The following is a 25535-nucleotide window of genomic DNA, read 5'->3' as shown; positions in this document are numbered from 1 at the left end:
AGGTCGGATGTTTGTGCCCGATGATCGTCGGTATTCCTTACTTCCCGCGGGGCGTATAGTCTACGAGGTCACTATTAGTCAAGGTGGTATAGTGGCTAAAGTCTGTCTCTCCAGTGGGACAGGCTGAGGATTACTCAGGCTGCTCCTGTTACCTATAGGGTTAAGAACGCAAGTTCGAGTCTGCTGTGTAAGTGGGAACTTAACCCGGTGGGCTCAGTGGTCATGCGCCTGTCAGACAGACAGTCAGATTGGTGCGTTGGGTTACAGACTTAGTCAAACGTGAAGCCCGAGTCAAAGAATACCGACCATCCCGCCCAATCCGGACACGCGCTAGAACCCAGTAGGCAAGGCAGTGGAAGTTGAGAAGAAGAATTATATGCATGCATTAGAAAGATAAGTACCTAGGTAGGTGGTAGTAACTAATGTAAAGAATCACAGAATCGTATGTGCCAAGTCTAGTTAGTAGTGTCCCGCCAATAACGTAACCCAGCCTGTGACTCCCGTGACGCTGAAGAAATGTGGATAAATCAGGTAAGATAATAGACAATGGGGATGATAACGCTGTGCCAATGATGTGTATGCATGATTGGCTGGGGTCATCCGTTAATCTGTAAACGCTCGCTCGCTCGTCCGCCACAAAACGCCATGCAATAGACAACTCATCGCTGAGAGGAAATAAACGGTGGTGATAGCCGTTGAAAGCCGATACTTTGAAGGGAGCAAATCATAATAGAGAAATAATAAGAAAAGTCACGATGGAAGACGAAAGTCTACCAGGCTGCGTGACCTCCGTCCATGCGGAGATCACTGCCGGTCATGAAGGAGCTGGCGTCACTAATGAGGAAGACCGCTGCGCCGCGGTACTCCTCGGGGGCGGACAGTCGACCAAGCATGTTCTGCTTGGGCCACTCGTCACGGCGCTCGGGGAACTTGACGAATAGGTTCTCGACCATGGCGGTCACGATGTAGCCCGGGGAGATGGTGTTGACGCGGATGTTGTACTGGCCCCACTCCATGGCGAGGTTGCGGCTCAGCTGGAGGACGGCGGCTTTGCTGGCGTTGTATGCGGGGCAGATGAGTCCCTTGTTGGCGACAGTGCCGCTCATGCTGGCAATCAGGGCCATGCTCCCGCCGTTGCCAAATCGGATCATCTGCTTGGCGACTGCTTGCGCGGTCATGAACACCCCGGTCACGTTGACCTCGAACATGGTGTTGGAGTCCTTGGCGGTATACTCGAGCGCGGAGGTCTCCTGCTGGATGCCAGCGGCGGCGACTAGACCATCCATGCGGCCCTCAGCGTCGGCGATGGCTTCGACGGTGCTGTTGAGCAGCTCTGCGTCGCGGACGTCAATGCGACGATAGTAGAATCGGGTATTCAACTCCTCCACCGCGCGCTCCTGCACTTTGGAAAACTCGGGAGACTGTATGTGATGTATTAGATGATGTTCATATGTATGAATTCTTGTAGATAGAACAGTGGGAGTTGGATGCTTACAGGCTCCTCCAGACGGTCTAGTGCGTACACAACGGCACCAGCTTCCAGCAAAGCTTCAGCTTGGACGAGACCCAAGCCACGGCCTGCACCAGAGACCAAGACGACCTTTCCAGCCAGGCTGAACTCGGGCATCCTCGACTTGGAGCCAAGGCTTGGGGTCTGAATGGGGAGGACGGCGGGAGTAGGAATCTCAGTGGTCTCAATAGAGACGGACATTTTGGATGATGTGGGGGTTAAGTGAATGAGTTAAGGGATATCAGAAGATAGAAGACTTGGATAGTTGAGGTTGGGATAGGTTAAGGTTGAGATAAGACAGTCAGAGGTAGAGAAAATTGAGCCCAAGGTAAATAGTAAGAAGGATAATTGAGAATGAATGGACAGGAATGAGGGGGATCGTGAACATCTTAAATAATGGAGCGAGAAGCCATGGAAGGGAAGATGGTATCTACTTGGCAAAGGTCATGAGGTCTCAACCAGAAGGAAAATGAAATGCAGACAGACTCTGGTCCAGACCGGACAGTTCACTGGGGTACGGTCCGTGGCAATTGAACCGATCGTGGCATCCAACAGTGCTATTCTTGGATATCATTGTCACTGGATTAGGGCTATGCAGTGTTGTTCTATTGATTTTTCTTCCGATCATCCGGAGTCTTCCTCTTCCTATCAGGGTGGTAGGAATATTACTCCTGGTAACTGCACCAGGAAATCCTGTAATTACCCACAGAGACGTGTACATGGCAGACATATAGTGTCAAAATCTCACGATAGGTTATTGGAGCTGGGAGACGTACTGAGTACACCAGGCATCGGATTACCCGATCGGGAAATCCGGGGGCCAGTCCCAAAGCAGCGATGGAATCGGTCACGGGGTTGGCCAAAAAATCGAATTTTCCGGGGAAAAGCAGGATAACTTCTATCAAGTGGATGCGACTCTGTCCGACACAGCTCTTCCCTTGCTCGATACAGTCCGATGGATCCCTTCGGTTTCCCACAGCCGATCAGGGACCACCGTTTGAGACTGCATCCCGTGATGTGGACGCCCCACTATGGAAAGAATAGAGTGCCCGTCCGCGGCAGAGTTTATCGGCATTGACCCCTTCTCATTGGAGCAGTCTGACTCTGGGGGTTGTCTCTCCTTGTTTGACTCTTCTCGAGGGTTCTCTCCCACCCCGGGTGGCTGTCCCTTGCCCGTAGAACCGGTCAATTCGCTGGAATCGACTTCTGATTTCGGCTGACTCGGAAGCGCGATCTGGTCCACCTCAATCCGGAGGCCATGCCCGTGTGACCAGCAGATTTTGCCTGAGACAAAGGGCTGGACGATGAGGTGTCATCACTAGTAAATATTTTCTGTCGGTCCCGAGCAACCCCCAGACCATTGTCTCGGCCAATCCATCACCCCGGCATGATCCTTTCCCATCCAGGTGCTTCCGGGGAAATCGTGTCCTGCACTAGAGTAAATCTCGACCCTGGTGGAGATCGGCAGGCTCGTCCCTGTCCTCGTGAGCATCCGATTTTGATAGTGGGCCCTCGGGCTGATCCGTCCAGTTTCCATGACAGGGGAGACGACAGGGGCTGGTTGCGCGCCAATCAGACCGTCCGTTGGGATCATCTTATGTTATTTGGCCAGACAAACTGGCTTGATTTCAAGCAAGCTGTCGACATGGAATGCATCCACGCGGTGGGGTTGGGGTGAAGTCAACCGAACATTCCAGACTCAACATTGATTGATAAAGAAAGAAAAAGATACATGGTCTGGGCCCGCGTGACCTCGAGCGTTTTCCCCACCGATCTCCATCTTCCTCTTCCTTTCTTCCATCTTACTTCTCCTCACCTCTCTTTCTCTCGGGTCGATTGATCGATCGGTCTGTCGTCGATTTGTCTCCTGCCAAGAGCGAACACATGGCTTGAAGCCTGGCTGACGCGGCATCTATCTCTACTGGTTCTTCGCGGCTCCATCCAGGCACATTGCCATAAGTACTGGGGGGCTCTCTGTCGATCGATCAGCATGTATCTTTCACCTACTTGTACACCTCATTCAGATCTTCGGACTGTGGATTGCAGGATTTCATCATTATAAACACCGAGCCAGTCGTTGTTGTGAAATTGTGGGTTATCGCCAACCTGTCATCGGCCACACAAACCGGTATATACACTGGGCCTATTCGAAGAACATCCAGACTGCAAGATCACCCAACCTTGTCGTCAAAACTTGTATCGGCCGAGAAAATATATTATACATTGACATGTCATCCACCATATATTGATACAAAGTACGGTCTACCTAAAAACAAATTCTCACTCCTTGCGAAGAGTGACCCGCGATGCCCGAGGGCTAATCCCCACCACTTCGTCCTTCTCATTCAATTCAAACACAATGTCATCCATCCCCACATTGCCATACCGCTGTGCGTCCATACTCAACCAGCTAGTACAGCTGTTGGAGAAGGGACCAAATCCTGGCATCTCTTTCAGACTGCGAGGAACCGCCCGGAAGGAAATTTGTCGAGGGCTCTTCAAGCCGGTCGGATAGAGACGCACTTCGATTTGCGATGGTTTCTTTACGCCCAATGCCGGCATTATTACTGTGGAAAACACATCTTTCGAGTTGCTGATCCACTTCGTGACTTTGAGGCCCGGCCCGTCGTCCGTGGTCACGCGCATATGAGACTTGCCGTCTTCGAGGGCATAGTCCCCGGTGAACCGCTGCGCTTCCTTTTTGGCGGCCTTGTCGAGTCCAGGGATTAGGGCTTTGTTGACGAGGTCTGTGAGTATCCGGGTAGCCTGTGGAGCGCTGTCACCCGCGGCAAGGACGACAAAGCCGACGTCATGGTCTGGAGACAGCACGAGCATCGACGAGTACGAGCCGACGTCGCCGGATTTAGTGTAGATATCCACTACCCGGTCCTCTTCGTACGAGGCTATCTCCCAGGGGGCTCCGACGGCCATATTGAGCGACGAGGTGTGGGAAACGGGTTTGAGCCAGCGTCGGGTCATTTCTCGGGGTAGAAGAGTGCTGTTCAAGATAGCTCGGCCCACGTTGGCCATGTCTCGCGTAGACGAGAAGAGGCCTCCAGCGCTGGAATATGTCAGCTTTTCCTGGACCTGTAGCAACTGGCAGTGGTGGCTATCACTTACGGAGTCTCATCAGCAATATCCAATCCCCACATGCTGCTGCGGACATCTCCCGGGATGATGCCCAGCTTCGGATCGGGTGGGCTAGAGTATGAACCATTCAGACCGAGTCGGTCAATTAACTCAGCACGAACGAGGTCGTTGTAACTGCGTCCTGTCGCATTTTGCACGACGTAGCCGAGGATTTGGAAAGCGGCGTTGGAGTACACGGGAGTTCCGCCGGTCGGAACGACGGGATGGCTCTTGAGTAGACCTTCAAAGAAGTCCTTCCTGTTGCAAGCCTTCGTTTCTCCACAGGGGGGAACATCCTGGTCTCGCAGCTTCGGGAAGCCCGCAGCTTGCATCAGTTCGGGCTGAAATGCCGCGTCCATGAATCCATCTTCAGGGTGTTAGCAGCTATCACTGACATTGTGAAGAAGGACAATCATACAATCCCGTGTGACCCCAGCCATATGGCTCGCCAGCTCTCCCACAGTCACCTCATCCCATCTCATCAAATTTGCCTGATCGTTTGCTGCAGTCTTGTTGTGACGAAACTTCTCAGCGGCCTCTAGCAGTTCCGGCACGTACGCTCCAACGGGGTCGGAGAAGACACTATCGCCCATCTCCTTCAGCAGGAGCAAGATGGTCCACAGCTTTGAACCACTCCCGATGCGGAACACGGTGTCTTTGTCGACATGTCGAACACCAGTAGTCGCGTTCTTGATCGTCGGGGCCGTGTACGCGTACGAAAGCAGCGGGCTGGGGTCTCTTGCCGAGAAAATCTCGAAAGAGAAAGAGGTCGAGTTGACGTTCACAATAGAGCTATCGTGTTGGACTTGCTTGAGTGTCTCCTCAATTGTCGCAGAAATTCCCTTCGCAACTTTGGCCCACCCATCGTTTTGGCAAAGGTTACTTGGAGGGGGAAAGACAGGCCCAAGAGGCGGGCAGTATTTGGGGGCTGCGGCGTCGGCCAACAAAGAAAGCGACAGAAACGTCCCGACGGTGAGATACATTCTCAGAAGAAGACTCGATGCTGTCATTGTTCAATTGACTTGGCTATTTACCATCGTATTCTGCCGTGACTTGCTCCTGGTTTTATACTCATTCCCGCTCTACCTCCGTTGGCAATCTTCTACGTGTCGACCAATGAGAGCCAACACGGCGAGATCTAATATCGTTTGCACTAAAAAGGAGGCTTAGCCTCATAGCCTCCGTCACTATCCAAAGCCGCAGTGATAAAATTATCCGACATATCACACTATAAGAGCCAGAGGGAGAATTGGGGGCCCAGTGATCTGCCAAGCCGATCCTTCAACGAACACTAACAGGCCTCACGGCTCTTGATTGGCTGCCACGTAGCTTTTGAACAGGGCTCAGCCACGAGCACTCCATGTATATGCCGTGGCACATATAGGGTTTCTTACAACGGCCAAATGTGTCATGATATCTTTTGTAGCTGAGTGGTAATTCCTTTATTGTTTGCAACATATGCTTTTTTCATAAATGAGACTGATCAGAAAATAACTAACATTGACTTGATTGGCTTGAATTGACCTTCAACTGCTACCTAATTACATGACATTCTAAACCTAGTTTCCAAAAAATTGATCCTCCTAATAACATACTGTCTCCCTTTAGACTTGAGCTGGCTCAGGGCGTCTGTCGTCAATGGCGCCATGTGCTAGTAGTATTTGCACTATTGCTTCATGGCCATTATCCGATGCAGTCAGTAATGCATTTCCACATCCGTCGTAAAGATTTATACCAGCACCGTGAGTCAATAGAATTTTAACTACTGCTTCATGACCCTTAGCCGATGCAGTCTGTAGCGCAGTCCCATACGGTTGCTCATAATCATCGATATTAGCTCCATGAGCTAATAGGGTTTTCACAATAGCTTCATAACCTCCAGCCGATGCAGCCTGTAGTGCAGTTGTAAAGCTTTCCTTGTGCATATTAACAGCAGCACCATGGGCTAGTAGAATTTCCACTACTTCTTCATGGCCTTCACTTGATGCAAGCAGTACTGCAGTATTATACAGTGCTTCATCAGGGGTATCGACACCGGTATCAGCTTCATGGTCTTCATTTGATACAAGCTGCAGTGCGCCTCGGAGTATGCCACCTCGATTGTTGACATTAGCCCCTTCTTCAAGGAGCATGCGTACGACTGCTTCGTGGCCTCTGTATGATGCAACCTGGAGGGCGCTGCGGAAAACACCGCCGGGAGCATTGACATCCTGGCCAGTCAGTATAAGCTCCCGCAAAATTCTTGCCAATCCCATGTAGGAAGCACAGTATAAAGGCGATACAATCTCCTCCCCGGGATATACGAAAGGTTTATACTCCTCTCCCAAGCTAGGGACTGCATCATGCAGACAAACCCAAGTGCTAAAGAGGCCGCTTCGGTCTTGGAGCAGTTGAAGCGCCAACCTTTCGGGTACATGTTCTTGATCGTGAGAGGCGTGATAATGATGGTACCAGTTCTTAGCAGCATATCGAGCCAATGGGAACCGAGTATCCATGTCTTCCCATTTGGGACTGGACAATGCAGGATTCAGGAGATACACCAGGCACACTTGGGAAATCTCCATTTCTGCATCACTCGGGTTCAATGCAAAAATAGCTACTTTATGCTGTTTGATGCGGTCTGACTGAAGGTATTCTTGCACAGAAAAATGAGCAATTCGCACTACTGGGACCTCTCTGTCTTCGTCACACTGCGATCTATATTCGCGATCTTTCTCCATGACAATCTCAATGAGCCCAGTGCAGATCTCTTGAAGGCCGTCTTTATCCAACAGTCGATCCGGATCCAGCTGGGGTGGCTCGCTCAGGTCAACCGCGTGCGCGTGGATCAGCTCGTCCACTGTTAGAGGTCTTTTCGAAAAGCACAACATTGTCAAAATCCGTCGTAGGTCGTCGACGTAGTCTTCGCCAATGCTGTCGAGTATCTGCTCATATGTCTCATCCAGGTCCCGTGGCAGCGAATGTAGATATCGGTACAAGTGGTTCCGATTCAACGCGCGTTTCAGCGCATTCAACTGAAGTTGAACATAGCGAAATCTACAAGAATATTAGTAAAAAAGAAAATCGCTTATCACATATACTTTTCAAGACTTACACTCCCTGTGCTTGCTCTGTTAACGTGGATATAATCTCTCCATACTGTGCTTTCCATTTCCTAAATGACGGATTATTGTTTAGTTGATAATGGACGAAGTTCGCAATGTCTTGGTCAATTTCGGTGTTCTTCATGGGTATGTCTTGACTGCTTGCAGGATCCAGAGATCTCCGAATATCGATCTCGTTACGACTGGTAACCAACAGGTGAAGGCCTGGCAAGTGCCATGTTCGTATTATCTCAATTGTTTCCAGAACACCTTCTCGTTGATTGTATCGCGGACTCTCGTCCAGTGCGTCAAGTAGGATGTATACGTGATGGAAACGTTTGACCATGCGCAGAAGATAGGCGATCAACACATCTGTTGGAGGAGTGCCTGACTGGTAAGCCTTATATAGCTGTTTAAGGTCTTCGGCGCACCCTCCAAGCTGTCCGGAAAGCTGCAATAATAACGCGCGTAACATGCCCGTACTATCTTGTTTGTTTTGGTCACGAAAGTCGAAATAGAAAAAGGCGATGCCTATATAACGCTCATGCTGTTTTTCGCGTAGGGTGTGTTGAATTGCAGTTGAGCATAGAACTGACTTTCCACTTCCCGCAAAGCCATTGAGCCAAATAAATGAATCTGGTTCATTCAACCAAGCCGTAAAAGTATCACTGTTGATAAGCCACAGGCCTGTTTTGGAGTGACACTTCGTGCGAGCGCTGTTGTGATTGATAGTTGCGTCCGGGGCCTTGAGCCAGTCACGAATCGTTGAGGAAGTCTGGTTTACATCGATGCGTTCGACGAGCAATCTCAGCTCGGATATCTCCTCATGGGTCGTTATGCTGTTCTTGTGTTGCAGCACGCTAAGCGCAAATTTCAGGTTCTCCCGTATCTCGCCAACATCTTCTTGAAGCTTTTGCAGCGTACTAGTTCGGAAAGGATAAGTCGCGCGACGGCTAGCAGTTCGGATGCGATTCCCGAAGCTGCTGTCTGGGACTTTCTGGAATTTCGCATATTCATCTTGAAGCTCTTTGATAATGTCTTCACTTTTCTCAATTGCGCTGCCGATATCTTGGGATAAATCTTGTCCTTCGGGGCGAGCCTGAGGGTCGCGTATTGCAGCATCCAGAGATTGGAGAATACCAAAAACACTTTGGAGATCCTCGAGTGTCCGGCTAATTTCGGTGTCTTGGCTCTTGTACGAATTGTAAAAATCGACTAGAGACTGGGTGACTTGGATACCGAATGAGAGTATTCCCGCAGCTCCCGATGCAATGGATAGTGGATCAGCCATGGTATGGGTTGACAACCCCGAATAATGTCAGCAACTCTGCTCTCGATAGTATTAGGTCAAAGAATTGCGATAGGTAGATTTTTCAGGGGTGAATCAAGACAGCCTCGCCAGGTTTTATTCGAAAGGTGACTTGGGAGGCTGATGCGGGGCAATGAGCCCGTGCCTCTTTATGCCCGCTTCAGCCTTGCGCACAAACACACCTGTCATCTAGTCAAAGCCCCGTTAGCTGACTGGTTGGCTCTTGTTACGAGTATACAGTAAGAAGGCAATTGCAAAGACAGCCCGCACAGGTGTTTGAGTGCAGAAGCCCGGATAAAGAAGGACATCCTGTTCTGCATCCTAGCGAGCTCCGTAGTCCCCGGTTTGGTATGGCGACTAGATGTTCCTAATAGAAAACCGATGTAGAAATCTTCCGTGGCTTGATATACTTGCATCCATTGATTGTCCAGTGATATAGATACTGTGGGTAATATTGTAGGGGTTATATTCTGTAGTCGTTCTAAATATATTTATGGATGGGTCTGAATTGGAACAAGGGGTTAGGGTTACATATATATTCTGGCAACCCGCATCAAAATCCATGGAGATAACAGCAGCTATATATCCGAGTGGTATCAATGAACTAGGCACATAGTTATAAAACAGAGTCCTCTTATACATATCTAACAGTATAAATAATTCCACAGATAAAGATGCGCAGTGTAAAATTGTCTGAGCATTCACGAGGCCAAGCGATGATTAGAACCCTGACTATCGCCACTCAAACACAGACAAAACAAAAAACAAGCAAAGCCCACCCAAACAAGAGAATAACGATTTCAAGAAAGTTTTTCATAATGAAAACTATAATATAATCTTGCTGTCAAGATTAAGGATAGATATCAACAGCATAGGCTCTACAATTGATGATAACATGCTATGAGCATCCAGTACATAAAGCAAAAAAACACTGACTAATTTCATCAGGGCGGTGGTAGTCTAGTGGTTAGGATCCGACCCTCCCATCTCATCGAGAAAGTCCGACGGACGGGCAAGGTCGGGACCCGGGTTCGAATCCCGGCCATCGCATTCTTTTTGTTTTTCTACCTCTCTTCCAGTTTGCATGCAGTCTGTCGCAAATCAAGGAGGAAGCTTGTTTTCTTTTTTGTTGTTCTTTTCTTCAATTATTCCTTATCTTTATTCTCTATTCATATTTCCTCATCGCGTGGTTGAATTCCTATGGATATTTACTCTTTGCCGTCCGCCATGTAAACCAGACACTCCTATAGGCATCTTTGTACTCAACACCTCCGCAACCTAAGTTCCTCTACCATGATCAATGAATAACCCCGCATCGGAGACTCTTCCGACCATCCCACCAGTAACATTTCCCGCCTAACCGCATAATGGTTAGATATGTTCAGCTTTGGCAAAACCATATACTATATACCCGCTAAACCTAAAAGAAGCACAGTACTATCCACAGCCATCAAATATCCATCTTCCCCATACACCGTTTCCACAACATTACTATGATATAACTATGATATACTACACGAAAGATAGAAAACAAGGAAGAAAAGACTCCTCCAAACCTACCATCCCCCATACCTATCATCGACTAGGGACTCGGATATCATTGTGGATTATGTGCCCGGTACTGGGAAGTCGGTGGTGTTGCTTTCGGGGGTTTCGGGGCATGGGTTTCAAATGTTTCCGATTGTGGGTGAGTGGGTGCTGGACTTGTCTAAGGGGCGGCGGGCTGCGCGGTGGGCGTTCAAGGGTGCAGATAGGCCTGGTAGGGCGGACTGGGGAGGAGATGTTAGTTGGAGGGTGGGGGAGTCGAAGGAGCTGGTGGGAGTGCAGCCGTCTATGGGGAAGTTATAGCACGCATGCCCGCTCGTTTGACTTGGTATCGCTTAGTCTGGAGATTATGGATTTTCGGCTCATTATTAGGCTCTGTTCTTTGCTACGTGTGCAATGCAGTTCATGTCTCCAATTTCTATGAATCCTGTCATGGCCAAGATCTTCATTGTAGTCTGGTGGTGGCCCAAAGGGATGTTGGTGTATCGTAAGAGATGGCTGGCCTACGGTGGGGTGAGGTTTGCGCAACTGCATGATATGGCGGATTAGACCAGTACTTCGTTGCTACATATGTGAAATGAGATAGGGCAATCGGCCGATACGAACTGCTCGACTTGGGGTTTTCTGTTGGGGTATATGATCGGCGGGCGATGAAAAGTCGGGATGCGGTGGAGAGGACGCAGAGAGCACGAGGCGTTGAAGGGGAATGTAGGGCGGAAATCAAGATTATTCTTCGGATTGCAAGGCCGGTAGACGACTTTTTTCTTTTGATATGAAATTGAAGAAATATGTAGACTTCTCCTGGCGGATCGGGATCGCAGGCCGCGCAACGGATGTCGGGCCGGGATTAGGGCTCGCTGATCCCGTGCCCCTCGCTCTTTTATCATCGGATTCAATCCTCAACTTCTCTTCTACATCATTCACATATTAAAAAACTTTAGACATTGAAAATATGTCAGCCCTCAACAAGACGCTCTGCATCCTAGGCTGCGGTATGTCCTCTCACAAACAGCGCGATAAACAATCCTAATAACGCTATACCAGGCAATCTCGGCACCGCCATCCTCACCAGTCTCATTAGAAATCCCCCAACCAACTTGTCAACCAACAGTCCCATCTTCACGAACATAATTGCCTGCGTTCGCAGCGCCGCCTCCGAAATCAGACTCAAGCAGAGTCTGCCCCAATCCTCCCACATCTCCACCACAACCACAACCGACACTCCCCCACTATCTGCAGTCCGCTCCTCCTCAGTAATCATCCTGGCCATCGACCCAGCAGACATCCAAAAAACACTCACCCAGCCTGACCTCGCCTCCGCCCTCTCCAACAAACTCCTCATCAGCGTCGCCGCAGGCTGGACCCACGACCAACTCGCCAAAACCCTCTCGCCCCACACAGCCCGCATCATCCGCACTCTCCCCAACATCGCCGCCCAGGTATCCGAATCCCTCACCGCAATCGAAGACACCCCGTCCTCAACAGCCTCCCCAGCCGACAAATCCCTCACAGACGCCATCTTCGCCCGCATCGGCCGCACCGTCCACGTCAAGCCCGCTCACATGGACGCCATCACCGCCGTTGGTGGCTCCACCCCTGCCTTCTTCGCCGTCATATGTGACGCTATGATCGACGCTGCTGTCGCTGTCGGTCTCCCCCGCGAGGTCGCCCAGATAGCTGTGTTCCAGGCTATGAAAGGCTCCGCTGCCATGATGCAGAGTGGGGTGCTGCCTGCGGCGCTGAGAGACCAGGGCACGTCCCCTGAGGGGTGTACGATAGCGGGCGTGATGCAATTGGAGGAAAAGGGTGTACGGGGTGGTGTTGGGCGGGCGGTTCGTGAGGCTGTTACTGTAGCGAGGTTGATGGGGGATGGGGGGCATGTCAATGATACTCGGAGGGAGTAGCTGCATTATTGTTATGACTGTAATTATACTCTAGCCTTTCATTATCATTGCTGCTTCATTTAATATAACATTTATTTAGTAATATCTGTACGATCGCTCTTGAGGACGAGAAGTTAGGGCTTTCCAATCAGGTAATTGGATCCGCCCCGTATCTTATCGGATTATTGCGTATCAGCATGGTATAAAATACAATATCAATACCCGGACCGGTAACGAACCCGGCTACGGCATGCTTCCCGGTCACTTCTCTGCTGTAGTTTGTCAGTACAGCCTGGTAATATTTGATAAATCATGGTATGGATAGGTTGATCTGCCGTATCCTGTACTTTATCAGTCACTGTGGGGAAGCAGATCCCCTCACGAGTTCCCCTCATTTTCTCCAAGAATGTTTTTCTTTCTGGATATTTCAGTTCCAGGCATTCGTTGTCTTTGACACCAAAGGCTTTGACAGAAAAGCCAGAGAATTGACCATGACAAGTACCGCTGGAAAGGTATGCCCAATACATGATTGTATACTCGAGCCAGCACTAACACATACAACCAGACAATCACCTGCAAGGTTCGACACCCACCGCACTAATATCCTCCAGTACAAATACTGACAGTCTTCACAGGCAGCTATAGCCTGGGCCGCAGGCGAAGACCTCTCCGTCGAAGACGTGCAAGTCGCTCCGCCAAGAGCCCACGAAGTGCGCATCAAGATCCTGCACACGGGGGTGTGCCATACAGGTAGGTTGACCATCCTAGAGCCAGGCCAGTATTCACCACGATATTGACTCCAACTTCCTTTTGTCTCCAGATGCATACACCCTGTCCGGAAAAGACCCCGAAGGCGCCTTCCCCGTCATTCTCGGCCACGAAGGCGCTGGCATCGTCGAGTCTGTAGGCGAAGGAGTCACCAGCGTGAGCGTTGGTGATACTGTTGTTGCATTATAGTATCTCCTCCTTTACTTCACCAATCTATCATCCATAATCAGTACAAAACCCACTAACACATAAAAGCACCCCCGAATGTCAAACCTGCAAATTTTGCCTCTCAGGCAGAACCAACCTATGCGGACGCATCCGCGCCACCCAGGGCCAGGGCGTCATGCCAGACGGGACGTCACGGTTCCGGGCCCGCGGCCGCGACATCTTGCATTTCATGGGAACGTCCACGTTCGCGGAGTACACGGTTGTGGCCGACATTTCGGTGGTAGCTGTTACGCCGAAGTGTCCGACGGACCGGGCGTGTCTGCTGGGCTGTGGGATCACGACGGGGTACGGGGCTGCGACGGTTGTGGCTGATATCCGCGCGGGATCCAACGTCGCTGTCTTCGGGGCGGGGTGTGTCGGGTTGTCGATTGTGCAGGGGGCGGTGCGGAACAAGGCGGGGCGGATTATTGTCGTGGATATCAATGCGGATAAGGAGGAGTGGGCGAGGCGGTTTGGGGCGACACATTTTTTGGACCCTGTGCGGGTGGTTGCTGAGTCCAAGATGAGTATTCAGGATAAGTTGGTGGAGATGACGGATGGGGGGTGCGATTTTACGTTTGATTGCACGGGGAATGTGGGTGTGATGAGGGCGGCGCTGGAGGCGTGTCATAAGGGGTGGGGGGAGAGTATTGTTATTGGGGTTGCTGCTGCTGGGCAGGAGATCACTACCAGACGTATGTTTCCCCTAATCTTCCCCTTTTTCTATACAGCATTCTCTTTTGATCGTTTTGGTTACTATTGCTGGAGGGGCTTGCTGACTGTGACAATATAGCGTTCCAACTGGTGACAGGCCGCGTGTGGAGGGGATGCGCGTTCGGCGGTGTCAAAGGCCGGTCTCAGCTACCGGACTTGGTGGAAGATTATCTGAAGGGAGATCTCAAAGTGGACGAGTTCATCACGCACCGAGAGAAGCTGGAGAGTATCAATGCTGCGTTTGCGCATATGAAGAAGGGGGATTGTATTCGGTGTGTGGTTGATATGTCTATATGATTATAGTCTAGTGATCTAGGATTAGATGCAATTGGCTGCGACTTGGGATGTTGACAACTGGTTATCTTTAGAAGACCAGACATTCCCCCATCTTCTCGAGTATAATTTTGGTCTAAACAGACTATACATCTAGATAGATTTGTTCTACCATCCATTGTTCCTTTCGAGCCTAGGATGACCAAGCACGTATATTGACTTAGACTATAATTGACTTGGCTTTTAGGATAATGACACAAATGAGTCAAATAAAAATGGAAATAGGATCCAAGTAACGATTCAATGCAAAGACGCAGATGCTCATTCAGCTAAGCACTCTATCCCAGTAAGAACCTACTCAATAAACACTTCCTACCATGAACTATATCCCCGAGAAAAGAATAGGGCACACATAATAACGTGGCAATGTATTGAGTCCGCAAACGGCCCGTCCCAGCACGGAAACCCTACCCGGACCACGGCCCGCTCGGATATCTATCCCGGGTTTGGTATGGAAATGCATGGACTCACAAAACCAGTACAGTATTTCTCCTCATGAGGGGAACGTGTATGATCAGAGTCGCTGACTTTGCATGAGGGGTAGGGTAGCAGATGCTGCAGCCTGTGCTGCTATATAGTATTCCGCATATACGAGGAAACCATGCCCAGCACACTTCTCCAATTCAGTCTTGTCTTCAACAACTGAGCTTGACCACTCACCTCGATAGGTATTCTCAATATCCACCAAGCCCGCACCGAGCTCTAGGAGACAATAATAATAATATAAAAAAGGGACCAAAGAAATAAAGAAAGAAAATGCCATCCATCCACCCCCTCCTCGACAACGGCCTCACCAAAGGTTCCCCCTCTTTCCCAGGAGGCAACCTCTACTGCAAATGTCCCAGCGAAAAAGTCCAAGTCACCCTCTCCAGCAACGTCGCGCACAACCACGCCTGCGGATGCTCCAAATGCTGGAAACCAGCGGGGGCCCTCTTCTCCGTCGTGGGCGTCATTCCCCGTGAGAACCTACGCGTCGCCGCAAACGCGCACAAGCTGCAAATCGTCGACAAGGAGGCTGCCATTCAGCGATACGCCTGCAAGCAGTGCGGGGTGCATATGTTTGGGCGCATCGAGAAGGATCACCCTTTTAAGGGATTAGACTTTGTGCATGTTGAGCTTTCGGATGAGAAGGGCTGGCAGGAGGTGCAGTTTGCGGGGTTTGTCTCGTCTATTATTGAGCAGGGGTTCCGGCCAGAGGGGATGGACGCCGTGAGGGGGCGGTTTGCGGGGCTGGGTTTGCAGTCTTTTGATACGCTTTCGCCGCCGTTGATGGATTTGATTGCTGCTTTTACGGGGCAGAAGTTGGGAACTTTGCCTGCTAAGCTGTGAGATATTGGCTAGAACTTGTTCGGTTACTTGGTTTGATGTGCTTTAGCCATAGTGCTGGCTGGCTGCGGCCAGCTTGGTGTCGATATGAGTCATGATTAGGATGTGCTTGTGGTTTGGCAAATTAATGTACTGTAGAATGTGGTGTATGATCTTTGTCTAAGCACTACAAGGGTAGAGTCGTGGAATATTACCCCGAATCCTGATAGATGAATAGTAATGATGTGCCGTTCGGCCAGTCGGCAGTTGTGCCAATTGCCAGAGCACATGAGATCAGCTATCACTAATCGAGAATTGATCAATTCATGTGAATAATTTCGAAATACATACTTGTGTCCATAGAAGTAATATTAGTTGTAGATACACATGTCTGAGAAAGGAGAGTGACTGAAATCGCTAGAGTGGACGGGGATCACATGTGATGAAACAACCAGCAACGTCATTAGGGCTACGATAATTTCCCGGACTAGATCTGATCAACAACCATCGGAACAAGCATGTGTTGAGATGTCGACATGTCATCTGAATAAAGATAGGGGAGATCAAAAATGGATCTAGAATCCCCAGGGGGAAACCGGGCCGGGTGGAAGCGGAGCACAGCATGAAGACATCTACGCTGTATGTGTGAGAACATTGAGGAATATCTTCCCAATCTGTCCTATTATCCACTCAATGTTTCTAGTCAATTATTTACTACTTTGCAAGATGTTAAGATGAAGAGTCAACGATTGATCTTACAGCTGGAAGTAAGTGTTGATTGCAATGCGGTGTCGTGGGTAACAACCATCTGGAGTCTAGATATCGAACCCCATAATCCCACCTCAACCCCCACATCACCCAGAAAATCAACAACCCATGAGTGGAACCAGGTCTAGATTAGAGTTCCATATGCCGAGCACTAGTCAACATCCCGAAATGGATCTCAACAGTATCGGGAGTGAGTCAGACCAGGATATGCATATTCGAGGGAGATCCCGGATGCTCAACCTACGTGCTGGAATCATATAAATACCCCCCGTCAACATACTGTATTTTATTGGATTCAGACATCTCTCTATATTCTTTTCATAGCATATTGATAGCGCAAACATGAGCCACCACCTTTGCATCCGACGAGCTGGCCTCGCCGTCCCCAAATTACAGCACCGTCCCTCATACCAGACCCCAAGAACGCCAGCCCTAATCACCCTATCCATAAGAAACCACACACAACTAGCAACCCAGAAGTCATCGTGGACCCATCCAGTGTGAGTCACCATGACCCTCCTGATTCCATCCAACCGGAGACTCACAATAACAGATACACACAAGAACAGATCCTCTCCGTGCAAGTCGCCCACAAAAATGCAAATAGCCTCCCCGACAAGCTCGCCCTCGGCACAGTCCGCTTCCTCCGCTGGAGCATGGACTTGGTCACTGGCTATCGCTCAACCACAGCCAAGGCATCCCGGACTAACGCCATGACCGAGAAGAAGTGGATAACGAGGTTCATATTCCTTGAGAGCGTTGCTGGTGTCCCGGGTATGGTAGCCGGGATGCTTCGGCATCTGAAGAGTCTCCGTCAAATGAAGAGAGACTACGGGTGGTATGCACACCACACCATATACTTACAATAATTATACTAATAATGACAGGATCGAAACCCTCCTCGAAGAAGCCTACAACGAAAGAATGCATCTCCTCACCTTCCTCAACCTCGCCGAACCAAGCCGGTCCATGCGCCTCATGGTCCTTGGCTCACAATGCGTCTTCTTCAGCGGCTTCTCTATCGCTTACCTCCTCTCCCCGCGTATCTGCCACCGCTTCGTCGGCTACCTCGAAGAAGAAGCCGTCATAACCTACTCCAAGGCAATCCAGGATCTCGATTCGGGTCTGCTTCCAAAGTGGGAGCATCTCCAGGCGCCGCCTATGGCGGTTAAGTACTGGGATATGCCGGAGGGGCGGCGCTGTATGCGCTCGTTGCTGCTTTATGTGCGTGCTGACGAGGCGAAACATCGCGATGTGAACCATACGCTGGGGAGCTTGGATCAGGATCTTGATAAGAATCCTTTTTCGGCAAAGTTTAGGGAGCAGGTTGGGAGGGTGGAGGGGGTTATTGGGGAGAGGGTCAAGGTATAGGGTACTCTAGTGGTTTGCTTCGCTTTTCACTTGGTTATAGATGCTTGGTGTTTGATTGTTAATTTAGACAAAGGCTTGGGCTGGCTATTTTTCTTTTTTTTTGTTCAATTTCTTAGACCCCCTTGTCGTGTGTGTTGCCTATAATAGCGGTCAATTTAGAAAGGGTGGTTTCAAGCCCTAACTGCGCATATCACTCGAGAATTTTATGGTATTCACTGGACACCACATTGACAAACTTCAGTCCATCACCATCACCTTCAATGAATAGCCACTACCTAGCAGAATATTTTAGGTGATACAAGAGCCATTCACTTTTCAAAGACTATCATCAAACTCTCCATTGTAGTAGTGACTATTGTTAGCATCCAACATATATAGCCCCAGTAGGCCCTCTTGATTCTTTCCCTCTTCAACCTCCTTGACATCTTTACTCAACCACTGGCACCCCAGAAATATAGCATGATCATCTATACAATTACACCGGACCTTGAAAATGTGAACGAGGATTATGCTTCTACATATACTGTACCTCGTTGAGACTTAGTCCGAATTACGAAGGTCACCATACTTCGCGGGTGATCTTCACGTCCAAGGAGGACAGCAGCCTCTGAAGCCATACCAGGCACACGGTGTCTGATATACTCTATATTAACAGAGATCACAAAACCGAACAGTCCAGTATGTACAGTATCCACGCACGCCTGAGACAAGACCTGAAAGGCGCGAAACAGATGTTCAACTAAACTTGGTATAGGTGCTGGGAGCAGAGGAACAAGCGCATGTGCGGACTGGTATTCGATACCCCGACGTCGCTACATAAGCGCCGACGTGCGATCCATGGTGGTAAATTGAAACAAAGTGTATATTGAAGACATGCTGATTCCTAAATATAGTTGCCGTCCACTGTCGTTCAGCCACGGGCAAGGGCCAGCATACATGGCGAGGAAAAAGATCCCGGCGAGAAGTAAGTATATCATAAGCTCACACGAGTTTAAACTAACCAAAAACAGCGCGCTGTTAGATATGTCGGCGGGCAGTACTGGCGAAACTCCGATCTCCTACACGAACCCGGCTGCGGCCCAGCTCACGGCTTTGAATATTGCAGCCGAATATTGCTATTTCAAAAACAGCTCTGTATATCCAATTGATCCAGATATATTTGAACATTTCAAACATGCAATTCAGGTCACAGGGTTGGAGTCGTTCGGTATACATGCTTTGTATGCCTGGTACATCTAGCACAGCTTAATAACAAACGACATGATTCAGTTGAACGATAAGGGGCATGGATATATAGGTAACTGATCAGCATGATGACAACCCCCTCTGCCGCGTCCCCGATGACCGCGGCGCAGCAGCTGCTCTCCGAGGTATACCATACGGTTGCTAGCCAAGTTATTATCTTCTCAATCTTTGCGAAGACGAGGGAATATGGCCTAACGATGCAAGTCAGCGGCCCGCTAGGTTGCCACGCGCTTGTTCCTCCTGACCAACTCATTCCAGCACCTGTGTGATGATTACTAGGGATCTGGCAACCGGAATGACTCGGGCCGAACATATTGCACTAGGTGGCAGAGAGGGAGGCATATGTGCGTCCGGGTATGATATACTTCTTTTTATTAAATGGGGGTATAGATCCGCCATGAGCATCAGCCACTGGCAGATGACGTTTTCACTGGTCTAACAGAAAACTTCAGCTGGCTTCGCAATAGTGACCATCGTGTCACATAGACTGGTATCCAATAAGCCCGGATATCACCTTGTTCATGCCTGGCGCTTGATTAATTATCTATACTATACAAATATGCCCCCGAAAGACAGAAAACGTTGAGACTGGGATTATACAGTCCTCCTCGCACGATATCAAGGGCCAAAACGGCCGATATATTTTCGTGTGCTGACAGGAACCCCCTTCGAGCAGACCCCAATTGACCTGTCCGGCTATATCGGTGTTACTTAACAACCAACATGAAAGACGCACCCAGGCTTGAAGCACAGCACATGCAGCGAGATAAAGCGCGTTGGGAGATCATTCAGCACCGCGAAAAACACACTAGAATCGATTTCTCACGCTGCCCGAGAAAGGCTCTGCGAGGTCTAGCCTTTCTCAGGCGAACCGGGAGCACTAAATGGAACGGGCGAGCAACTTTGAAACTTCCTCCATCTATAGCCAAAAGAACATGTTCTGCACCTTATCACCACAGAATATGAAGTTCGTTGGGCCGGTTCCATCATGACTACACCGCCGGTATCAATGCTCGATGCATATATATCTGACAATCCAAGATTTGATGAGTTTGTTAGATATCAAGACCGCTACGCCAAAACGTTGACCAAGGCTTGGTATAGGGCTTGACCTGACTGATGTCCCAACTAGATACAAACATACGAAAGGCTGCTGCAGACACCAGTTGGTCCCATCTCTGAAATGGTTGCCCTCGTATTGAATGACAGTGGGGAGACCTCTGTCTGACTTTGTCATATCTCCGCCACACACGTTCGCGCAGATATCACAAGATGGGACTGCCGACACTGTCATACTAGTCGAGATTAGACTGGCTAGATGATGTTTTCTTTGAGAATGCCGCCATTAGTATTAACGGCTGTTTAAAGCCTGTATCGGAATTGCAAGACCAGAAGTCTTCTGACCTTTTCAAGGAACCACAATACCGTTCCTGAGATACAGTCTCAACTCGGCGAGAACAAAACCGTCAAATGCTGTCCAAGACATGACGAAATAGAATGTGCATACCGCCGCTCTAGGCTGTCGAGAGGCTAGGTCTTCGATTTACACACTAGTATCAGGATGGGCGAGTGATCGCGTGGACAATAACGGTATGACCCCGAGATACACAAAATGATGTGGCTAAGGCTTTCGAGGCTCTTCTCGCCGAGAAGGAGCCGATGTGCCCTGGCTTTCAAGTCATTTGATCCAGTTTTGGATCCAGTCGACCTGGTGGACTACCCTAATCACCGCAAAGGTACCTCGGGTCTCGACTCGACACTGCACGCGAGGGATGTTCTACGAAGCAATCACCATATACTTTTAAAGCTCCGGATATGTTATTGGATCCATCACTCCACGCCAAGGGACAATTGGGTGGAATGATTTAGAATGGTTGCATGTCAAACCAAATCTCGTCGATTGGAGAATGAAAGTATCTCCGAGGATAAGGTGACGGTCTTTTTTATCAAGGTTGGGCCAACCTTTAGGGACAAAAAGGCGAAAAGAAAGATGTCACGGCCATGCTGCACGTTTTTTTGCTGAGCATTAGTTTGGAATGTTCATCCATCTCCTAGGCTGTTGTGGTTCCACGGAAAAGTTACCTTCAACAAGCATACCGCTTTCTGTCTGATGCTATGACTATATCACTGGTCAGAGCAAAGAGCTCCCAGATGAGTGGATGTGGCGTTCGCCATCCTGAGAGAATACCAGCTCGATGACATACCAATCTCTCCCGTGAAATATGGCGGCTTCAATTTACTTTATATCCCCGGGCTGTTATGTACTGCCCCACAGGCAATTCCTCGCTGATGGGTTCTACGAAGCATACAAAATCAATGATGCTGAGTACCCCCGCATGCCATGGATGAACATTAGTGTTGTGTTGAAGACATGGTAGATATCTGCCATATACACCCTCCTCCAAATGAGAACCAAGACATATCTCACGGAAGCCATACTGGCAGATTCGGTGGGATTAGGCAAAACATGGGAAAGTATCGGGTTGCGTTCTGGACTCGTCATACACGGGCATCGTCTGTTACAACTACACACTCCATCCTGGTGATTTATGTTGGCGATATCAGTCATATCAAACCTGACCAAATGTCTTTCCATATTTTGGTGCAGCGGCTAATAATCTATACCCGCACCCCTGACATGGAGAAGGTTATAGGTGGATACACCTCTAAAGAGCGTTGCCGTCCTGTGAGTCTAAAAAGACTGCTGTCGAGACATCCACAAGTGTGAACACTTTACTCTTTTTGACTGCGGTGATCTAATCCCGGCTCATGCTAGAAGAAAAGAGAAGGACAAGGAGAAAGAAGAGAAGGAGGAAAACAGGTATATATGGGTGGTTATATGGGCTGTCGAGAATCGCGTATTGGCCGCTTCCAGGCAGAGGAGCTGCCAGAGATGCCAGATCGTGTGGTACATGTTGTCCCAGAGCACCGGCACTTGGTGGACACGGTGTTTCGCATGGCGTATCACGCCGCCTTAACCTGGCCAACTGGCACAAGCAGCAGGAGGCAGGCGGCTTCCAGCATGAAAGTAAGTCACTTGGATACATAATCTAACTTTGTTATAACTCTGATCTAATCTTTGCCAGGCAAGGTCATATGGTGCATGCACTGCTTCCGAATAGCTGTGAGGCATGTGGACCCGGTTACATTCATGGTGGACGGCACAATATCTGTCCTGTGTCTGCAGTGTCCAGAACAGTATACTGTCATGCCTTTGTAATTTATGGAATTTTGATATATTCCAAAAAAATCCATTGGTTCATAGTCCAGAGCTTTCAAATATCGATCATCCAAGTATGGGTTGGTTGATATGAAAGCTTCTAGAAATTTCCTATAGTTGGGTAAATGTGTGGCTGGCCGACTTGCATGAGCATCACTTGCCGTTTCGTATGTGCTAAACATTGCTCTCCATGGTGGGGTCTCCAAGCCTTCGTGAGAAATGCCCACAGCATTAGCTAGGTTAGAAATAGGTGTTGATTTTCCTGTTTCAGTGTCTGCTTTTACGAATAGTGTCAAGTTATTGTTTTCTAAGCCTTCGGCTGACCCATTATCGTCAGGAGTTGATGTGAATGTGACCTTCAGGAAGTCGGCTAGGGATGAACCCTCGTCATCATATGGTCGTTCGTTATATTGGTGGATGCCTACTCTCTAACGTAATCAATGTTTTGTTTGAAGGACCATGGATATTGTGTGAAAGGCTTTCTATCGGGTAATAAGCTCATCTTGCTGATGAAGAGAATACCATGGGGGTGTTGTAGGCCGATGTTAAGACTCGCGGCGCGCATTCAGCTGTGGGGATTCCGCGGAGCCTGGCCATACGTGGGGTTCCAGGTGGCTCTGGAACGATGCGTCAACGCTATGGTAGCTCTCAGATCTATCGTAAGTACGCTCTAATGGGATTTGTGTCTCTTCTGCCGGTCGGTCTTTTGAGGATAACGTCCTCGCCCTCCGACGAGTTATATACTTGCTTATAGCTGGCAGACAAGCGCATATGAGGCCGATGCCTCCCTCGGCATTTCTGATAGGAGAAACAACGTTAGGAAGGGTTTAGAAGAAACAGCCAAGTGAGGAAGCTTGTCTTACCCGGATAGTAGAATTCTCAGGAACAATAATGTCTGGTCTGGGTCATCTCCATGCAAGATGACTAGAACCAGGCGATATAGGCTGAAACCTACGGCAATACCGCCTAACCCCAGAAGTGCGACCACCTTTACCTTGGACTTCAAAGACATGTGCAATGACCAGGTGAAGATAATAGGAAGCACCAAGATCGCAATGTCGGAGATCACACTGATGAGGGAATCCGCGATGATCACTGCGGACCGATTGAGGCACCGTCCGCCTGGCCTCGTCAACATCGTCCAGTACGCCGAGATCGGCGAGCAGAGAAAGGTCTTGACGAAAAGTATTGCAATGTAGTAGGCCACAATTAGGCCAAGAGTGATATCGACTACTATGATTTTCCGGAAGGGCCTCCAAACTTTGGCCAGCACCAGAAGTAGAGTGGCCTTCACGAATAGCGCCAAGGGCGCATAGAATATGGTTGACACATAGGATATCTGGGTATGTAAGTCATTCTCCTTGTTCGTGGAGCATGGAGGCAATACCGACCTTGAAGCTTGTTTCAATCTGATTGTCACTCAGGCTAGCCATTCCTTCTGCACCGCCATCGAAACCATCTGTCCCTTTTAGCAAGCCATTTGGAACAAATCAAATCGAAAACGCTAGCGAACGTACAGATCAAGGCACACGTACAATAGCCCATAAACAAGAGCTGCGTTCGGATTTACACCAGGCTGTTAGAGAGAGCTCGTAGGCGGGATCAAGAGGGTGTTTCATACCCAGGCAACAAAGCAAGTCACTAGCATCGGTGAGTATCAGGACTATCGGGGAACATTCGCCGAATGCATACCATCTTCAACGCCGAAGGGCCGTCCTATTTCTCTCCAAATCACCAGCCTTAACGCCACCGGCAAGGTTACAAAAATGTAGCATAGAATTTGAGTGCTGAGGTTTATTTGCAGTAGCGTGTTGTCGGGAAGGGCTAGCATGAGGGTAAAGCAAGAGAATTCATCGTGGGCGAGTTTCTATTCTAGACTTGTCGGGCTGATTAAAAAGGGTGTCATGGTTGTCACCTCGCTCTCATGACTACCATGCTGCATAGTAGTGACGTCATTCATTTGGTTGATGCCTTTCCAATATTTGTGGCCCAGTCACCTAAAGACTATACCTCCGATTCCCACGCTGTAAACTTCAGATAATGTGCATGGACTCGATACTGTTTAAACAAATGGCGTTGAAAATTCAGGTCAAATACTAATATAGTCAACTTTTGCGACCATGTATCTATCTAGCCACACGACATCCCACCGGTGCAGACCACTGGTTAGATTTCCCTAGTATTGGTGATTTTTACCGCTGTATTACCTCCGCGGCTTGCCGAGAGATGGTGACTGTCATTCAGCATCATGCCAAAGCTAACCTCGCAAGACATTCCTTCCACCAACTAGTTACTCATGACATTCATCCCTCCGAGCACAGCTTGTGACTTTCGCAATCCTTATAATTGGCGTCTCATTTAATCTGACTGGGTTCGTCTAGCGCTCCGACACCAAGACACCCTGATTTGAGCCTGGGTAACATTTTATTAGCCAAAATCATCAGTATCATTGATTGGCAGGATGCTGTGATATTCCCGCGCTTCATGCAAGCAGGTTATCCCATATTTTGTGAGCACGACTCCTTCCGGCCTCAAAGTCTGCAGATTCCATCTCTTCCTGATAATTTAAACGGGGTGAGTATCGAAAACCAAAGACAACCGGGATTATTATTATTATTTTTTTTTTTTTTTTTGGCTTAGTAGAGGCCTACCTCTACTCCACAGCCGCGACAGTGTTCTCCTACCCTAAAGATCATCCACCAGATACAGCGCTGCCTGGATTGTGCTGACTTCAGAATTCAACTACCCTATTAATATTCATAATTCCGCTGAACGAGCAGCAAGCGAATCTGAAAGCATGAGAAAGAGCCCACTAGGAAAGCAGTCGAGCGGTAGTTAGTTTCTTAATAGTACCCGCCAGGTCTAGTGTTGACGCAATCACAGATCTAGTAGGTAGAGTGGACCGTCGTGGGCTTTCGCTCCGGGAAGCAAGATTGGCACCCATGGTCTAACCGGGCCTGAACTCTGACGGAAGATCACTTTAGCCGACATTCGGTATTCTATATTATCTTTCACCTCGTTCGCTCCGGGGCAGGGTGGACGTGGTTGAACCGGCGGTTGGCTACGGCTCTGTATTGGGCGATTCCTCGACACGGGCGAGCTAACGAGCACCCGCTTGATGTGACAGAAAAATAGCCTATCTAAT

General features: G+C 49.1%; 6 protein-coding genes and 1 non-coding gene across 7 annotated transcripts; 4 read left to right on the top strand and 3 right to left on the bottom strand.

Moving 5' to 3' along the window:
* Window positions 1-770: 770 nt before the first annotated feature.
* On the bottom strand, window positions 771-1711 carry P168DRAFT_322392 (putative short chain dehydrogenase; the record flags this gene model as incomplete). The annotated part of the gene is made up of 2 exons (XM_024840566.1): window positions 771-1421; window positions 1496-1711. 2 exons carry the CDS (start codon window positions 1709-1711, stop codon window positions 771-773), a joined length of 867 nt encoding a protein of 288 aa, XP_024688923.1.
* Window positions 1712-3790: 2079 nt separating this feature from the next.
* On the bottom strand, window positions 3791-5622 carry P168DRAFT_244448 (beta-lactamase/transpeptidase-like protein; the record flags this gene model as incomplete). Its single annotated transcript, XM_024833932.1, has 3 exons — window positions 3791-4571; window positions 4631-5006; window positions 5058-5622. The coding sequence occupies 3 exons, from the start codon at window positions 5620-5622 to the stop codon at window positions 3791-3793; spliced, it is 1722 nt and encodes a 573-aa protein (XP_024688922.1).
* Window positions 5623-9980: 4358 nt separating this feature from the next.
* Window positions 9981-10081, top strand: P168DRAFT_t161. Its single transcript has one exon. It is a non-coding gene; the product is annotated as a tRNA-Gly (tRNA).
* A 1447-nt stretch (window positions 10082-11528) lies between these two features.
* On the top strand, window positions 11529-12480 carry P168DRAFT_244154 (pyrroline-5-carboxylate reductase family protein; the record flags this gene model as incomplete). The annotated part of the gene is made up of 2 exons (XM_024833913.1): window positions 11529-11568; window positions 11621-12480. The coding sequence occupies 2 exons, from the start codon at window positions 11529-11531 to the stop codon at window positions 12478-12480; spliced, it is 900 nt and encodes a 299-aa protein (XP_024688921.1).
* A 611-nt stretch (window positions 12481-13091) lies between these two features.
* P168DRAFT_337000 (alcohol dehydrogenase, class III) lies at window positions 13092-15810 on the top strand (the record flags this gene model as incomplete). Its single annotated transcript, XM_024841733.1, has 6 exons — window positions 13092-13209; window positions 13280-13415; window positions 13483-14129; window positions 14228-14435; window positions 14773-14925; window positions 15231-15810. Coding segments are annotated over 6 exons (1842 nt in total), but the record flags the coding sequence as incomplete, so codon positions are not given.
* Window positions 15811-16891: 1081 nt separating this feature from the next.
* On the top strand, window positions 16892-17925 carry P168DRAFT_313506 (alternative oxidase; the record flags this gene model as incomplete). Its single annotated transcript, XM_024839667.1, has 3 exons — window positions 16892-17054; window positions 17108-17392; window positions 17442-17925. The coding sequence occupies exons 1-3, from the start codon at window positions 16897-16899 to the stop codon at window positions 17923-17925; spliced, it is 927 nt and encodes a 308-aa protein (XP_024688919.1). The 5' UTR covers window positions 16892-16896.
* A 4828-nt stretch (window positions 17926-22753) lies between these two features.
* Window positions 22754-24547, bottom strand: P168DRAFT_76489 (uncharacterized protein). Its single transcript, XM_024842138.1, has 6 exons — window positions 24083-24547; window positions 24012-24031; window positions 23908-23956; window positions 23782-23849; window positions 23254-23729; window positions 22754-23188 (listed from the first exon to the last, which is right to left on the bottom strand). The coding sequence occupies exons 1-6, from the start codon at window positions 24219-24221 to the stop codon at window positions 22936-22938; spliced, it is 1005 nt and encodes a 334-aa protein (XP_024688918.1). The 5' UTR covers window positions 24222-24547; the 3' UTR covers window positions 22754-22935.
* Between the last annotated feature and the right edge of the window lie 988 nt (window positions 24548-25535).

Source organism: Aspergillus campestris (assembly GCF_002847485.1).
Source record: "Aspergillus campestris IBT 28561 chromosome Unknown P168scaffold_15, whole genome shotgun sequence".
Lineage (NCBI taxonomy): Eukaryota > Fungi > Ascomycota > Eurotiomycetes > Eurotiales > Aspergillaceae > Aspergillus > Aspergillus campestris.
This window is presented reverse-complemented; position numbering and strand designations above follow the sequence as displayed.

Bases quoted from the DNA above. Each gene is read 5' to 3' on its own strand.
- P168DRAFT_76489 (XM_024842138.1), bottom strand. From the start codon at position 24,221: ATGCTAGCCCTTCCCGACAACACGCTACTGCAAATAAACCTCAGCACT. The intron at 24,032-24,082 runs GTATGCATTCGG...CACCGATGCTAG, and splicing joins GCCCTTCGGCGTTGAAGATG to TGACTTGCTTTGTTGCCTGG. The intron at 23,850-23,907 runs GTACGTTCGCTA...TAAAAGGGACAG, and splicing joins TTGTACGTGTGCCTTGATCT to ATGGTTTCGATGGCGGTGCA.